Raw genomic sequence first — 18,251 nt, forward strand, 5'->3', positions numbered from 1 at the left:
ATTCCACTATTTTGTGAATACATGTTGTAAATCAGCTCCTTAAACCATTCTTTCCTGGGATGTGGATTCATTCATTATCACCAGTTGTTTTGATGCTTTGTGTTGTGCAGTGGATGTGATTTCACTGTCAGTTCTATCATCACTTTGGTAATGAATAGGTCTGATATGAGACCTGAACCAGGAATGTAATAACAAAATCTGAAGTCAGTTCATTCAAAAACTGATCTAAGACTCAAACAAATAGGATTATGAAACAGGGGTGCGGTTAGGACCCAGACTCAGTACACAGAATCCAGATCAGTTTGAAAGACTCTTTATTCTCTCCATCTATGAGAGTTATCAGAGCAGGATGAGTGGGTATAACAGTTTGTTCTTTTGTTTGGCTGTTTTAACAGTCTTTGAGGCTCAGGCTCAGGGTAGTGAAGGGATCTAACCCGGCTGTGTAACCATGAGGAGAGGCCCGGCCCATCGGGCCAGTACAGAATAGTTCCTTCAATGACCAGTAAGAAGAAAAGGAGCTGACTATGGCCATTGGAGCAGAGACTATGAGACAGAAGAATCCGCTGGTGGAGCTAAGGTGTTGATGAGGAGCGAACAGCAGGTGAGTGGAGGACAGGCGGAGGGGTCGTAGCCGGGGGTGCAGACAGAAGCCAGTTATACTGAGACAGGAGACGTGGTCAGAGACAGAAGGCAGGTGAGTTTACCAGGAGGTGGGCAAGGAGAACAGGTCGAAGACAGGGGAGAGCGGTAACAGGAGATCAGACAGGAGGTAAATGATGGAGAGTCTCACATAGAGACAGAAGAACAATCTGACAAGGACAGGAGAGTTAGTGAGGCTGTTATACAGGGCTGATTGGTTAATGAGCTGCATCTGAGCAAGCAGGTGAGGAGAGTGGGTCTGATGGGGGGGGGGGCTGGTAGGATGAGCAGGGCACAAGGTTAGAATAGTTTTGGATTTTTCATTATACAGGGTGTCCCATAAGTCTCCATACATAGGAGACATAATACATTCCATACATATATGGTTCTAACATGTATTTCTTTATATTTCTTCTTTATAGTTCTTCAGCAGTGGAGGACACGCATTGAAATGTGTTCCCGACAAAATGGCAGTTATATAGAGCATATTATATAAATAAAAATTGTTTATGTCAAGAAACGTTTATTTTTCCTATGTATGGAGACTTATGGGACACCCTGTAGTTTGGTTTTATTTCATTTTGAAATTTTTTTTCTGTAATTCAGTTAGTTTTAATTTGTTTTTAGAGCAGATTTGGTAGTTTTTATTAGTTTTCATTTTCTTCTAAATGCTTGGTTTTAGTTTCGTCATATCTTTTATCTTCTTCGCCGTCAAAGTCAAATAAATCCCATATAGGACTCTACTGCTTTCTCCCAACTTTAGTCTCCATGTTTCCAGGTAGAGTGGGGATGAGAAGACGACTCTAAATGACAAATGATGAGAAGTGATGGACCGTGAAGTACAGTATGGTGCCGCTAGTTAAAATTGCTAGAGCGAAATAAATTGATTTCATATCAATCCGATGTTGACAAAGACAAAAACGAAGGGAATTTTATCCATAATTTTTATACGTTTTAGTTAGTTTTGTACGTACACAATACAGTTTCATTTAGTTACCATTTTTTTCTTTTAATTATTATAGTTTTTATTTATTTCAGTTAACGAAAATATTTTTTCAATTCTAGTTTTCATTATTTCGTTAGTTTTCGTTAATGATAATAACCTTGGTGGGGCAGAGGAAGGCAGAGTGGAAAACCACTGTAGCAGGAGGACAGGAGGGAAACTGGGAAACTGGGACAGATTATACACAACCAGTCAAAAGTTTGGACTCATCATCTCATTTAAATGGCATGAGATGGACCGCAGATGGCCAACAAGTGCTTAACATCACTGGGAACTCCTTCAAGACTTTTGGAAAACATTTCAGGTGACTACCTCATGAAGCTCATCAAGAGAAAGCCAAGAATGTGCGAAGCAGTAATAAAAGCAAAATGTGGTTATTTTGAAGAATCTAAAATATAAAACATGCTTTGAGTTATGTCACTTTTTTTAACTACATAATTCCATATGTGTTCATTCAGTTTTGATGCCTTCAGTGAGAATCTACAATATACAGGGTGGGGAAGCAAAATTTACAATGAACATTTAGTTGTTTTTTTCTCAGCAGGCACTACGTCAATTGTTTTGAAACCAAACATATATTGATGTCATAATCATACCTAACACTATTATCCATACCTTTTCAGAAACTTTTGCCCATACGAGTAATCAGGAAAGCAAATGTCAAAGAGTGTGTGATTTGCTGAATGCACTCGTCACACCAAAGGAGATTTCAAAAATAGTTGGAGTGTCCATAAAGACTGTTTATAATGGAAAGAAGAGAATGACTATGAGCAAAACTATTACGAGAAAGTCTGGAAGATACTATTAAAGAAGAATGGGAGAAGTTGTCACCCGAATATATGAGGAACACTTGCGCAAGTTTCAGGAAGTGTGTGAAGGCAGTTATTGAGAAAGAAGGACACATAGAATAAAAACATTTTCTATTATGTAAATTTTCTTGTGGCAAATAAATTCTCATGACTTTCAATAAAATAATTGGTCATACACTCTTTCAATCCCTGCCTCAAAATATTGTAAATTTTGCTTCCCCACCCTGTAAATAGTTATAAAAATAAAGAAAAACCAGGCGAGTCCAAACTTTTGACTGGTAGTGAATGGTAGCGTTCCAAACTAAATGAAAATCTCCAGTCAGTTTTGAATCATCTGTTGAATCAGCAAGAAATGGTTTATGCTGATAGACAGTACTGATGCAGTGGTGGATCCAGAAAAAATGGAAGGGGGAGGGGCTCAGGAGAATGGTGGGGTCCAGGGTTGGCATCCTGGTGGGGGATCAAGGAGGCAAAGTGAGGCAAAATTAACATTATAAATGCTTCAAAGCACATAAAACTGTATTTGTTTTTATTACCATATACTAATAAAATTAATATAATTTAATCTCACTAATGTGAACACTTTTGGAAGGAATTTTGGAAAGAATTCACTTTAATAAGGTTGGACTCAGTTATGACATTGAATTCCATTACATTCCAAATAATTTCAAATCAGAACCAAGAGGATACAGCAGAGGTATAGGCCTATGTTTGACAACTGTGTGTGATTCACTCAGTCACTGTCTGTGTTCGAACAGATTTAATATTCAGTCCATGCAGTTCTATAGTTACCTCCGCCAAGGAGGTTATGTTTTTGCCAGGGTTTGTTTGTCTGTTTGTTTGTTTGTCTGTCCGTTAATGTGCAACATAACTCAAAAAGTTATGGACAGATTTTGATGAAATTTTCAGGGTTTGTTGGAAATGGGATAAGGAAGAAATGATTAAATTTTGGTGGTGATCAGGGGTGGGGGGGGCCAAGGGGGGGGCGCAGACCAGAAAATTTCATCAAAATCTGTCCATAACTTTTTGAGTTATGTTGCACACTAACGGACAGACAAACAAACAAACAAACAGACAGACAAACAAACCCTGGCAAAAACATAACCTCCTTGGCGTGGGGGGGCCCACGGGGGGGGCCACTGATCAGCCTTAGCGGAGGTCTGCGCTCTCCGAGTGCTTCTAGTTACCTCCGCCAAGGAGGTTATGTTTTTGCCAGGGTTTGTTTGTTTGTTTGTTTGTCTGTTTGTTTGTCTGTCCGTTAGTGTGCAACATAACTCAAAAAGTTATGGACAGATTTGGATGAAATTTTCAGGGTTTGTTGGAAATGGGATAAGGAAGAAATGATTAAATTTTGGTGGTGATCGGGGGTGGGGGGGCCCGGGGGGGGGCACTGATCAGCCTTGACGGAGGTCTGCGCTCTCCGAGTGCTTCTAGTTATACAGTGGAACTAGAAGCACTCGGAGAGCGCAGACCTCCGCCAAGGCTGATCAGTGGCCCCCCCCCGGGCCCCCCCACGCCAAGGAGGTTATGTTTTTGCCAGGGTTTGTTTGTTTGTTTGTCTGTCTGTCTGTCTGTCTGTTTGTCTGTCCGTTAGTGTGCAACATAACTCAAAAAGTTATGGACAGATTTTGATGAAATTTTCTGGTCTGCGCCCCCCCGTGGGCCCCCCCACCCCCGATCACCACCAAAATTTAATCATTTCTTCCTGATCCCATTTCCAACAAACCCTGAAAATTTCATCCAACTCTGTCCATAACTTTTTGAGTTATGTTGCACACTAATGGACAGACAAACAGACAGACAAACAAACAAACCCTGGCAAAAACATAACCTCCTTAGCGGAGGTAATCATACATTCCAGACCTTCTGTGACGGCCCATTTGTTTTTCATGCAGACTCAAATACTGCTTGAGTAATCAGTTGTCTCTTCATGATTAGACTTTAGTCTTGTTTAAATTTAACTCCCTTTACCGTATAGACTCTGGTCATAAATGGGGCGTGTGCAGTAGACCCCCCCTCCAATACAATAGATTTGTACTCTGCAGCTTAGACCAGCATGTACACTGATTGTGTTTTGTACATTTTACTTGTTCAAACAGGGGGGTTCGGCAATCCACCATTGTGATATATACTATTATGCAGCAGATGTTTTTCTTTCTTGCTTGCTTTCTTTCTTGTTTTCTTTCTTTCAGATGATATGAAAAATGTCCAAAATGTAAAAATCTCCCAGTAATGAAGACTAGTTTGAAAAACAAGTCTAGAATAATGAAACCAAGATATGAAACTTTACCTAAAACTTAAAACATTCTGGTTGAAATGTTCTTGAGTGTTTATGGGTTACCAGCGTGGACAGCCGGACCTTATAAAAAGACCTTATTGGTTGTGGAGATAGTATGTTTCACATGTTTGATAAAGAAGGTTGTTGATGTCAAATTCACAGATTTTAGCATGACCAAATGAAAGTACAAATACCAACTGAGTCTGCAGGATAAAGAGCACTCATGAGTTATTGGATCTTTGTAATTGTTTGTAATTGTAGAATCTGCTATGGTCATACTGAAGAACTGCTCACTGTTCAATGCATAATCCCATGTATGAACCTGGATTTATATACTGTTGTCATGTGCAGCGTTTTCTTTTTCATTAGTTCATTAGTTCATCGTAATCTATGCTGTCTTAGAAAACTCTTATTGTTAATACAACATATCCTTTATATATTGGAAAATAATGACTCAAATCAGAAGAAAAAATACAAGTCATATGTTAAAGTTCATCAAGCTAATGTGACAATGTGCATTTCTTAATTTTTATTTGAGTTCTTCCTTCAGTTGTTGATGCACAACAAACATGTTTTCAGTCCATTTCCTATCAGTAGTTTATATATTGTACCAGTGGTGTGTTATCATACCCCTCCCTCTACGGAGTGCTTTTTTTTCTCTGCCCAGAAAACAACAGTCTCTGATAATAACCTATAGATATTCTAATAGTAAAACAAATGATAATGGTTTATGACCCTACCGTAGGGCCTTCGGCAGGGTCATAAACCTCATCTTAGTGAATGCATGTAACAAATAGTGCAAGGATTTTGTATTTTTAGGTATGTATATGAACAGAATTTTTACCAAGATGTACAATACTCTCCATGTCACCAAACCAAGACGATTAATTTGACATAATAATTAGGTGGCTGAAAATGTAGAACCATTCCAGAGAGGACACACTAGCTTGAAATCTTAAAACAATCATCAGGAAAAGACCAGAGATAGCATTATCTGCTTGTGCTAGTTTTACACACAGCCCTGGCTTATGTTTGACGCCTTTAGTTTTCCAATGTTTAAGCTCCAGTTACACAGATAGACTTTACTCGTATAGACCCTATCAGTGCATGTCATCATCACAGCATGTTCCCTGCTCTCAGATACAACCAGGTCACGAGATTTTCTCAGCCTTTATATGTATATTTTTTTAGATACAAAAACATACAATTGTGTTCAAAATTATAGCAATGTTCTTCAAAATGTGAGTAAAGCTCAAAATCCTTATAATATTTTTATTTCCATTCATTGGGAACACTGCGCATTATATTTTACATCAAAACATGAAGAAAAATTTATCAATATTTTAATTACTTCAAAGAAAATGAAGGAAAAAATGATATTGGGCTGTTCAAAAAAAATAGTGTGTGCATTTTTCATTACAAACTCAAATATTTACTCAATAAACTGAAAAAAAGTTAAGATTTAGCATTCCTGTGAATCACTAAACTAATATTTAGTTGTATAACCTTTGTTTTTGAGAACTGCTTCACATCTGTGCTACATGGAGTCGACTAACTTCTGGCACCTGTAAACAGGTATTCCAGCCCAGGATGATTTGACAGCCTTCCACAATTCCTCTGCATTTCTTGGTTTTGCCTCAGAAACAGCATTTTTGATGTCACCCCACAAGTTTTCTATCGGATTAAGGTCTGGGGACTGGGCTGGCCACTCCATAACCTTCATTTTGCTGGTCTGGAACCAAGATGCTGCTCGCTTACTGGTGTGTTTGGGATCATTGTCTTGTTGAAACACCCATTTCAAGGGCATTTCCTCTTCAGCATAAGGCAGCATGACCTTTTCAAGTATTTTGATATAAGCAAATTGATCCATGATCCCTGGTATGCGATAAATAGGCCCGACACCATAGTAAGAGAAACAGCTCCATATCATGATGCTTGCACCACCATGCTTCACGGTCTTCAGAGTGTACTGTGGCTTGAATTCAGTGTTTGGGGGCCGCAGACAGTTTCTCAGTGAATGGAAATCAAAATATTATAAGGATTTTGAGCTTTACTCACATTTTGAAGAACACTGCTATTATTTTGAACACAACTGTATGCTTGTAGTATAAAAATACCAAATGAACTGCACAACTACAGACACTAACACACATACTCTTCTACTGATAAGGCCTTCCCTTTGATGCAGATCCATTGCATAACTCTAGCGCCTGCTGATCTCATCTCCTTCTCTTAAAACAGGTTTCTTCAACTCTATTTGAATGTCAGTCTCACATGGTGAATGGATATGACCGGAGCTATTTACTTACTTTAAGGTCCTTGTATAACTTGTATGTCATTATCAGTTGTTGTTGAAAGCTGTTCAGTCAGTGAAGCCCTATCAGTGTTTTTGTTCCCAAACACTCGTAAACGCTCTGAAGTTTCTCTGTGCCAAGTCTGACACATCAGTTTTTCTGTGTTCACCTCAGAGACTGTGTCACATGTAGGGGGAATTAACTGCACAAATGAAATATAACCCTTAAAAACCCACAACAATTTTTGTCACAATTTCCAAATGATTTTTTTTGTCTTTCCCAAGTGATTAATCACCATTTAATATAATATTATCCTTTGCATTTTGCATTTTTAAGTGAAAATCAGGTATTTTTGCTGTATTCAAATCAATGATCACGGAAATGAAAAAAATGACTTTTTCAACAAAATATTTCATTAACTGAACATAAACAAGTGTTCTCATCCACGTCATCATGTCATTGATCCAACTCAATGGGTTTTACTGGTGAATCAAAGTTGTAGGAGATGACAGTGTTTCCATGGTAACTACAGAGCCTCTGAACATCCAAATGGGTCATATGTGATGACCATGAAAAAATGACAAACCGTATTTTACACCAATTATTTACACGGATTGATAGAATAAGCAGATCTAAAGTTATTAAACATTTCAGATCTGCATGCTTTTGGTCGGTGGTGGATGTTTGGGTTTTTATGGGTTAATGTTCATAATTATGGATATCGATAAAATGAAAATAAGAAGTGTTTTATGCTGTTTATGTTCACGCTGCTAAAAGAGTGATTTCCAAATGTTTTCAGCCACAGACTTTTTTCCTATGACCCAAAATTTTCATAAATAGATCTTAGATTATCATAATATCTACATTTTTACTCAACTTGTATTTTCTTTACGTCATTTTTGTCTGGTTACTTCTCTTACGTCTCCTCCTCATTTCACATATATATGATTTTAAAGTCTTCCAGATAATTCTTGTCTATTTTCATTCCAAAAGTAAATTCACATATAATATTACTGTTTCGCTTTGGGTCCTGACCCTATGTTTTCTTCTTTGTCCTTTGTTATGGGGGATGGCATGCAGGGATAAGGTGCACTGTCACGACCTGATCCATAACAGAAACCTGATTCCTTCTACACATGTGAAAACACACCACTCCCTGCAGCGTTGTACCAGCTACTTGGAAACTGTAGTGATCTAAGCTGCCAGTTACTCCACATTATATGAACTTTAACTACACTGAAGACACAGCCTGAAGGGTGGAGCAAGATGAGCAACAGGAACATGGAAAAAAGGGATTTACCACAAGACATGATACATGTTTAGATTTTTGTTTTGAGTCAAGACCACATGTAATGGCGTTACACTACACCAGTAGCTGATGCCCATCAAAAACTGGACAATAGTACCAGTCAGCAATTACGACGGCGTATTAGGGCCACATAAGAAAATAAAATCACTTGTCACTACGGGAATAAAGTTTTAAATATCGAGATAAAACCCGTAATTTTATGAATAAAGTCGAATACAAAAAGAGTCATAATTTTATAAGATTAAAGTTGTAATATTTTGAGAATTTTAGAAAAAAGACAAAAATCCAGGCACTCACTTGGTTGGAAAAATTGTTGAAAACCTTTATTTCATGAGGGCCATAGATTAATTCTTTGGGACTGGAGTCAAAAACACACAAATGCGTGTCTTTTTTCTGTTGTTCATGAGCACCTCTGGTTTGTCTAATACCGGTAGCTCCCTGTGAAACTGTTTTTTTTTTTTGTCATTTTGAGAATAATGTTGTAGTTAAAAAAAAAACCCTCATAATTGAATAAAAATATTGATATAATATTGTACTTTTATGAGATTAAAGTCGTAATATTTTGAAAATAAATTCACAATAGTGCGATAAAAAGTCCTAATTTAGAAATTGTAAGCCTTAAGCCTCATTGATGACAGAGTTTCCAGTTACAGCGAACACAACAAGTACAGCAGCAACTTTCTCTTCTGTTGGACCAGACAACTAATGCTAATGTGTTGATGGTGAGCAGGGCTAACAGGCTCAGTATTTGGCTGTGTGTAAACCCCAAATGAAAGTGTAACCTCACAAAATGTTCCAAGTTCTCCATTATGTGACGAGTGGGTACGACTTCATTCTTGCAAATTATATTTTTCCCACCTGTTTTTAAATTACAACATTATTCTTGTAATATTATGAATAACATTATTCTCAAAATATGACGACTTTAATGTCATAAAAGTAAAACATGATTTTCGTTAAATTATGAGAGCTTTTTTTTTAAACTACGACTTTATTCTCATAATATTATGGCTTTATTCAGCCAGCCAGACAGCCAACCAGCCAGACAGTCAGCCAGCCAGCCAGCCAGCCAGCCAGACAGACAGACAGACAGACAGACAGACAGACAGACAGACCTTCAGTATTATGATATAGATGTTAAGTGTAAGAACATTACTGTTTGAGCTGCAGATTTTATAAGGACCTGGAAAATGAGACTTTGTCGTCCACAAAGCTAATAAAATAATTTTGTTGAAGTGTTTGTGCATTTTGTATTCAGTAGACTCATAGTGTAACTTCTCTTCAGTACTTTTCCCTTTTAGTCCAGGACCCCTTTTAACCCTTTACACCCATAGACATTCCTCCAGGTGACCCCTGGCGAGCCTCCATCTGTTAGCCAATAGAACGAGTCCCTCTGAGCCGCAGCCCACGTCACACTGCAGCCTGACGGAGCCGAACCCTGAACTTGCATCACTCAGCAACGTTGTCAAAGTTCAACTGCAGCGGCTGCAAGAAGGACAAGGGGTGGGGGTGGAAGGGGGGGGGTTTGCAACACTCAGAGTAGAGACAGATTGTTTTTCAGCTTCAGTTTTATCTGTGTTGCAATAAGGCACAAAGAAATAAAATAAATTCAGTCAATGGAGAGATAAAGTGTTGGAAATAACATGAAAGCACTTTCCATGTTGAACGTGATTATGTAAAATCATTAAGCTCCTCTTAAAGAATTTAAACCCATTTACATTTGATTTGTTTAGTACTTTAATGACTGCAATAATTTTTTATTATTTCCCTGTATCACCTTTTTTATTTTAACCAGTAGTGGAGAAGTATTCTACTGCTATACTGAAATAAAACACCACAGATGCAGAAGTTTAAAGTGAAGCCATGCACCCACAGTCTTATTTAAGCAAAGGAAAGGTAAGTGTTAAACATAAAATGTCCAAAAGCTGTCTAAAAAACAATACCTTCCTCTGATGTAGTGAAGTATGAAGCAACATATGATGGAAATCCTTTTTATGTTGTCTCTTTAAATGGGACAAATAAAAAATAAAAAATGAATCCACTTTTAGAGCTTTCTTCTTATCTGAACTATGGCAAGAAACAACTAAAAAATAATCAAATCAAATGAAACAGTGAGAGTATTGGAATTCCAAACAAAACATTACTCTTATTCTTTAGAAAATTACCATCTGAACATGTCAGATCTATTCATTTACAGGTTGTTTGTTTGGCTCATTACTAGTCATTTAAAGCTGAAACAAACTACAGACCAATGCATGTTTAATAAAGCCTTCACCTGGGTATATTTTTAAAAAAGAATGAATTCATGAAACTGACTCAGACAGTAAAGTCGGGCAAAGTACTTTCATTACATGTACAGTATATTCAGTCCCATTAGAGGTCATTAGATGAAGCGCTCCGTCCCTCTCTTGGATCAAATCCAAGTTGCAGCGATCAGTCAGCGGTGGTGTGAACTGGTTTAAGTTTCAGCTATGTTACGTACAGCTGGTGATTAATAATTCACCGGCACACTGTACTAGGCTGTGTTTTTTAGAACAACAGGTTCATGCAAATAACTGAGAGGACAGCTTCCCTCCCTCCCCTCTTCCTCCTCCTCCTCCTCCTCCTCCTGTGTGACATCCCAGAGTATAAAAGGAACAAACTCTTCCAGAGCAGATACAACACACCAAGACCAGGAGAAAAAGTCCTCAGCTCTCCTGAAAGAAGAACTAACATCGATACCCCGACTGATGAGGCCGACCTGAAGGCTTTCTGCTCCAAACAAGCACCTAAAAGGTAAGTGAGTTAATGTGAGGAGGGAGACTGAGGGGATGTGATGTCAGGGCCTGGACACCGGGGCTTCACTGAGAGTCTGATGGATGTGGGCCGTCATAGGTTCAGTCAAATTTGGGGAAAGATTTGCAAACTTTTTAAGCTTGTTTGATTGAAATTCATGTGCTAAATATTGTCTTCTGTTTTTTTTTCTCCTGCTCTTTTTTGTTCTTCTTCCAATTTCCTCTTCTTGTTTTTCTTCATCATCATCATTTGCTCATTTCCCTCTTTTTCTTTTAACTTTTCCTCCTTGTTGCACTGTCACTGTGCCTTTTTCTTCTCTCTCTCACTTTGTACCTATATTCTACAATATACCTGTTTTTTCTGAATCTATACCTTCCTTTTTCTCTCCTTATTATATTTTATATCTGTCGTCTTTTTACCTCTATCCTTATGTCCACTCTCACCTCGCTCCGTCCCCCAGTTCATCCATTTCCAGACCTCCTCGTCTCAGCTTTCTTTTTCCGTTGCTCAACTCTTTCAAGTTGTCCAGACTCCATCATCCGTCAACATGCCTCCTCAGCTTCAGTCCCAGAACCAGAGCAGTCCCAGGGTCCTGCAGGGTGACATCAGCGCCCTCAGCCCTGCAGTCAGGGAGTTTGTGGAAGCCAACGTGACACTGTGCCAGCCTGACTCCATCCACATCTGCGATGGCACAGATGAGGAGAACCGCACCATCCTGGCCCAGCTGGAAGAGCAGGGGATGATCAAGAAGCTCCCCAAATATGAAAACTGGTAAGTTTGAAGGTTGTTGTTTGGTGGTTATGGGAATACAGGACACAAACATGAACAAAACTGGAGTAGAAATTAAACGAATCACCAGTGGTCATAATTTTTCCTTGTAAAGTCTTGTGTAAAAGCAGTGCAATCAGCTGCTCGACTGTATTGTTATTAAGGACGTCACTCAGTCGTCAGCAAACATTTTCACTGACAACGTATCACACAGGTTACAGTTCACTACTGACACACTGGTAAGTCCTGTTCTGTCAGTGAGTAGAATGCATTTCAAAGTTGAAACCTGCTCAAACAACTTCTAAGAAAATATTGTTTTTGTTCATACTGCAGCATTTTGGACAAAACTGTGTTAATGTTCAAATCACAAAGTTAGCCTGACCATTTGCATATATATTTTGAGCAGTGTGAAGAAGAGGGTAGAGCAGGGGTGCCCAATCCTGGTTCTTGAGATCTACTGTTCTGCATGTTTTAGATGTAGCCCTCTTCCAACACACCTGATTCAAATGGTAAACCTATCATCAAGCTCTGCAGAAGCCTGAAAACGACTGTCAGGTGTGTTGGAAGAGGGGAACATGGAAAACATGCAGGATAGTAGCTCCCAAGGACCAGGACTGGGCACCCCTGGGGTAGAGGGTTTCTGTTCAACTATTAATAATCATACTTACAAAGAAAAAAGAAGTTAGGGTAATCATAGCTTAGACAATGGACAATAGAACTGCAGCTATTTTATTTTTATTTTTGTAATTGATTAATCTATCAATTATTTTCTTTGATTTGATTAAACAATTATTTGAATAAATAAAAAAAGAGGGAAAATATGAAAAAGACATGTTAGAAAATAAAAAACTTGTCCTTTATTTCAGAACCAGCTGAAACAACCACAAAGAAAATAAAAGTAAAAGGATATATAGAAAATATCTATATAGAAATAACAATGACAACAGTAAAACATACATATAAAAATATCTATAGATATAAACAATAACAAACAAGTCAAATGACATCTACAAACAATATGTGCACTGCAGTCTTCAACACATTTGGATCCAACTTACTAACAACTTAAGATGGAACTAACATACGACTGAAAAACATAAAGACAAATATTTTCAGTGTTTGTGTGAACCTTAAAAGTTTGAAGGAGTCAGTGTTGGTTCCAATGTAGAAAATTGAACATATGGACATTTTCTGCCTTTTTGTCCTCGTCTCTTCTGAGCTACACTCCATGTTGTTTGTGTTGATCCTGGCATCATGTGCGTTACAATAAGCATCCGTGTGAAACACAACAGTGGAATGAATGGTTAGCGACAACGAAATTAAGGAAACAAAGCTTTGATTCAGGAAAATTGTAACTCAATAATTTTTTTAATCGATTCGAGTCATTGAGTTGTTTGAGCTCTAGTAATCATAGCTTAGACAACAGACAGTAATAAGAAACTGTTACCGTCCTCCCTCCTCCAGCTGGTTGGCCAGGACTGACCCAAGAGACGTGGCCCGTGTGGAGAGTAAGACTGTGATTGTGACCCAGGAACAGAGGGACACAGTACCCACACCTCTGGAGGGTGGAGTCAGCCAGCTGGGCCGCTGGATGTCTCAAGAAGAGTTCGACAAAGCCGTGGCTCAAAGGTTCCCTGGCTGCATGAAAGGTAGAACACAGAGTCATGACTTGATATCTTTAGATTGGAAACAAACTATTATATGTGTTTTATAATTTAAAAAAAAACAACAGTGGTTTCTGTCCTAAAAACAACTGAAAATTGACTCCTGTCTATGTCCTCAGGTCGTACCATGTATGTGATTCCCTTCAGCATGGGTCCAGTTGGCTCCCCCCTCTCTAAGATCGGAATAGAGCTGACCGACTCCCCCTATGTGGTGGCCAGTATGAGGGTGATGACCCGCATGGGGAAGGCTGTGTTGTCTGCTCTGGGAACAGGAGAGTTTGTCAGCTGTCTGCATTCGGTTGGCTGTCCACTGCCCCTCAAAAGTACGTTATGAACATCAGCTGTTTCTTCATGTGCCAGGTAGCTAATACTATTCTTCTTTTAACACTGATTTTTCTGTTATTCCCCTTTTAGAGCCACTGGTGAACAACTGGCCCTGTAACCCTGAGCAGACGTTAATCGCCCACATCCCCAACCGCAGGCAGATTGTCTCTTTCGGCAGCGGATATGGAGGAAACTCCCTTCTGGGGAAGAAATGCTTTGCTCTGCGCATTGCCTCACGTATTGCCAAGGAGGAGGGCTGGCTGGCCGAGCACATGCTGGTAAGAGGCACAAGAAAGTAATTAGTAACCACAGTATGTAGACGGACTCAAGTAATGACCATAAATCACTGATACCGACTGATCCTTCTTGGTAGTTCTTTTTTGAAAATGTTTTGTCTCTCATCCAAGAGACTTCTTCAGTTCTAAGTTCATTAGAGAGACAAAACATTTTCAAAAGAGCTAAAGCAGTCCAGCTGAACCGAGAAGAACTACTGAGAAGAACGATGACCAGAGCAAATGAGAACCTCAAAGATGATACCGACTGATCCAACTGTCCATTGTGTTCAGATCCTTGGTGTCACAAACCCTGCTGGGGAGAAGAAGTACATGGCTGCAGCTTTTCCCAGTGCCTGTGGGAAGACTAACCTAGCCATGCTCTGCCCCACGCTGCCAGGATGGAAGGTTGAGTGTGTGGGAGATGATATCGCCTGGATGAAGTTTGACAACCAAGGTGAGAAATGCAAGACTTAACTTCAGCTGTTATCATTAAAACAGCAAAATAATGATAATAAAATGCTAATCATCTGTACTTTTCTCCTCACTAGGGAACCTACGTGCCATCAACCCTGAGAATGGCTTTTTTGGCGTTGCACCTGGTACTTCAGCTAAAACCAACCCCAACGCCATGGCTACCATCATCAAAAATACCGTTTTCACTAACGTGGCAGAGACTAGTGATGGTGGTGTGTACTGGGAAGGAATGGACCAGGCTCTACCTGAGGGAGTCACCATCACCTCCTGGAAAAACAAGCCCTGGAGCTCAGAGGATGGTGTGTTTCTTTTTGAGATTGAAGTTCACGTAAATGTGCAAGAAAAATCATGCTTATGACTGGGAAGTAATGCTTTTGTTTTTCTCTGAAGATGAACCCTGTGCTCACCCTAACTCCCGTTTCTGCACTCCGGCTGGACAGTGCCCCATCATTGACCCCTTATGGGAATCCCCAGAGGGTGTGCCCATCGAGGCCATCATCTTTGGAGGACGCAGGCCCGAAGGTGAGCAGAATTTGGTGGAAAAACTAAGTTCTTATAACAGAGATATAGAGAACAGATGAACACATAATAACAGAACACTAGAACTCACTGGATTGCTGTTCATCTGCCATTTTGATTTAGAGACGTGATTACTCATTGGTTTGGTGGTAAAGGTGAAAATGGTTAATGTAGTTCCTCAGATTTATTATATTACTAAAGCATTTTATCTTTATGAGGTGGATTTTACAAACAGTGCAGGTCTTAAGTAGGTTTCAGACTCCCAGTATGTCCCATCACTACATTGCAGTCAAAGTCCGAATTGCAGACATCAAACTACTCAATAAACTTCTACACCTCATCAAAACACTCATGGAATATCTGACTGCGGCTCCTTTCAGGTGTTCCTCTGGTATACGAGGCTTTCAGCTGGCAGCATGGCGTGTTTGTTGGAGCAGCCATGAGGTCAGAGGCCACTGCTGCAGCTGAGCACAAAGGTTTGTTTTTTAACACAGTTGGCAGACAAACATAAAGATGATGGCATCTCCATGAGATAAAAAATCTTATTCTTTCTCTTCTTTTCTCCAGGCAAGGTCATCATGCATGACCCCTTCGCCATGCGTCCTTTCTTTGGCTACAACTTTGGCCAGTACCTCTCCCACTGGCTGAGCATGGCTGACCGGCCTGGCGCCAAACTCCCCAAAATCTTCCATGTAAACTGGTTCCGTAAGAGTCCAAGCGCCGGTTTCCTCTGGCCAGGTTTTGGAGACAACATCCGTGTGCTGGATTGGATGTTCAGACGAGTGAATGGTGAAGCTGGTGCGATGCCCTCTGCTGTGGGATACCTGCCCTGCACAGACTCCCTGAACCTCCAGGGCCTGAAAGGAAACGTGGACCTGGATGAGCTGTTTTCTCTGGATCAGGAGTTCTGGCAGAAGGAGGTGGAGGAGGTGAGGAAGTACTTCACCACGCAAGTGAATGACGACCTGCCCAATGAAGTTGCCCGGCAGCTGGATCTCCTGCAGCAGAGAGTGAATCAGATGTAAAAGATTTCAAATATGAGGAACAACGGTGTGTACTGGTAATTCTAGACCAAATGTCAGGGAATGCTTGTAATTCTAGATTTTTGACACATATCAGAAAATCTAGAATAGAATGCAGATAATTCTAGGATACCAGTCATTGTTTTACAGGGAACATACTTTACTGTGGAAATCAGTTTTTTTTAATTCTTTAAGGTGGAACTTTTCACCCTCACCAGGTGCAATGTTTCTGGAATAATTTATGACTGGTCTGTCTTTTTCTTACAGAGAAGGTTTTGATTCTTTTAACTAAAATAGGAGTTTGAAGTAAATTATAGAAACTGGTCTAAAACGTAGGGTTAACAAACCTTCCTCTGAACTCACAGATTTTCCCTGTTTCCCATTGATGCTGTTGTGACAGCACATTATTTTAAACCATAGTCCAGTGTTTTTTTTCCTACTGTATGCCTTAAGTCTAGTGGTATTTAAAAATAACTTATTATGAACGCACAACTTGTAATTGTTGTATGGATTTGTATACACAAATGAGTTGATGTCAGCACTTCTGAACATGCTCACATGGAGGAAATGTATGTGTTTTGTTCCTATTGTTATTATAAGGTTTAATTTATTTTTATACTGTGTGTCTTGTTTCTATTTTGTTGTAATCTTGAGACTTCAAAGTGGGAAGACAATAAATATATAAAAATATTTAAAGTTATCTCTGCTTCTGCTTCAGTTTTTTCCTCATATGTAATCTCAATTTATTTGTTATATTCTATTTACAAACATAGCCAGAATTCTTTCAGATGTCACATAGAGTTAACAAATAAACTTATGAATAGTACAAGTTTAGAGGAATTCACCCCACAAGATAAAAATATAATGTGCTGTGTCCTTTTAATCTCCCTCGGCCAAATATAGTGTAAGATTCTGTTGAAATTTACTGCCTTATAATTTAGATTAGATTGTCTTTGTAGAAAACTTATTACATACATATTTATACTTGAAAGTACTCAGATATTATAACTGCACAAGGCACAAGGCCATTTGACCTTGAAAAAGTTGGTCAAGGTCACCTATTTTCAATAGGCTTCTGCTCCGTGCCAAGATGCATCCACAGAATAAATTTGGTGCAGATATGTCAATGCATTCTTCAGATAATGCGATTATGTCGTTGAATGGACAGACAGATGGACAGACGGCAAAGTGATTACAATACACCTTTGGCCATTTCTGACTGAGGGGTAAAAATGAAGCGGAGTCCTGATGAAGTGTCTCTGCACCTCTGTTTTCAGACAATGTCTGTGAATATCATCAACATCTTAACCTTAAATCTGCAAGTTATAATCCCACCTGATAAGATTTAAAATGAACAGTGTCAGTTTGAGGTGTTGTAGGATCCATTTTTGGCAGCTCTATACTATGCTGCATAGATGAACACACATTGTATCTCTCTTCTTGCTTTATATATATATATATATGTATATATATATATATATATATATATATATATATATATATATATATATATATATATATATATATATATATATATATATATACACACCATTTTGTTTTAATGCTGAACTCACCAAGAACATCACACAGCTGAAGAAATCTGCACTGCTGTACCTCAAAACTGTCAGAAACAGAAACAATAAATTCTGGAAAAGAGTGAGGGTTATTGTCAAATTTTTCAGAATACAAAGAGTTCTAGAATCTAACAGAGACAGAATTTGGGAAATACTTAAGTTCTAGAGTTCTAGAACAGAATGTATGTGGACACAGCTGATGGAAAGTATTGTCAAATTGTTTCAGTAGTTGAAATTAAAGAAATGACAAAATGTTTGGACATTTTAAAGAACTAAATCTCCATGCTAACCGTGTTATACCTTCGAACATTTGATTTTTCCACTGTGTCCTCACCACAGACAGAAGTGGTTCAGTCTCAGTCCCTTCGGTCTGCTTCCGTCTGAGACTATATGTTGTTTTCTCCCATGAGTCAATGCAGCTGTTGAGTGAGAGAGCTGAAGATAATGATGGACCCTGAAGTTAATAATCACTAACTTGTTTTTGTCTCTGAACAGTGGCCGTCACATTCAGAAGGTGTACACTC

General features: G+C 39.0%; 1 protein-coding gene and 1 long non-coding RNA gene across 2 annotated transcripts; both read left to right on the forward strand.

Moving 5' to 3' along the window:
- The first annotated feature begins 3,136 nt into the window (after window positions 1–3,136).
- Window positions 3,137–17,218, forward strand: LOC115420098 (uncharacterized). Its single transcript, XR_003935499.1, has 3 exons — window positions 3,137–3,148; window positions 8,433–8,540; window positions 17,207–17,218. It is a non-coding gene; the product is annotated as an uncharacterized LOC115420098 (long non-coding RNA).
- Window positions 11,002–16,813, forward strand: pck1 (phosphoenolpyruvate carboxykinase 1 (soluble)). Its single transcript, XM_030135321.1, has 10 exons — window positions 11,002–11,107; window positions 11,568–11,878; window positions 13,340–13,524; window positions 13,659–13,862; window positions 13,954–14,141; window positions 14,430–14,592; window positions 14,687–14,911; window positions 15,003–15,134; window positions 15,512–15,607; window positions 15,699–16,813. The coding sequence occupies exons 2-10, from the start codon at window positions 11,655–11,657 to the stop codon at window positions 16,154–16,156; spliced, it is 1,875 nt and encodes a 624-aa protein (XP_029991181.1). The 5' UTR covers window positions 11,002–11,107; window positions 11,568–11,654; the 3' UTR covers window positions 16,157–16,813.
- Window positions 17,219–18,251: the final 1,033 nt, after the last annotated feature.

The sequence above is a fragment of the Sphaeramia orbicularis genome, chromosome 5 (assembly GCF_902148855.1).
Source record: "Sphaeramia orbicularis chromosome 5, fSphaOr1.1, whole genome shotgun sequence".
NCBI classification, from domain to species: domain Eukaryota; kingdom Metazoa; phylum Chordata; class Actinopteri; order Kurtiformes; family Apogonidae; genus Sphaeramia; species Sphaeramia orbicularis.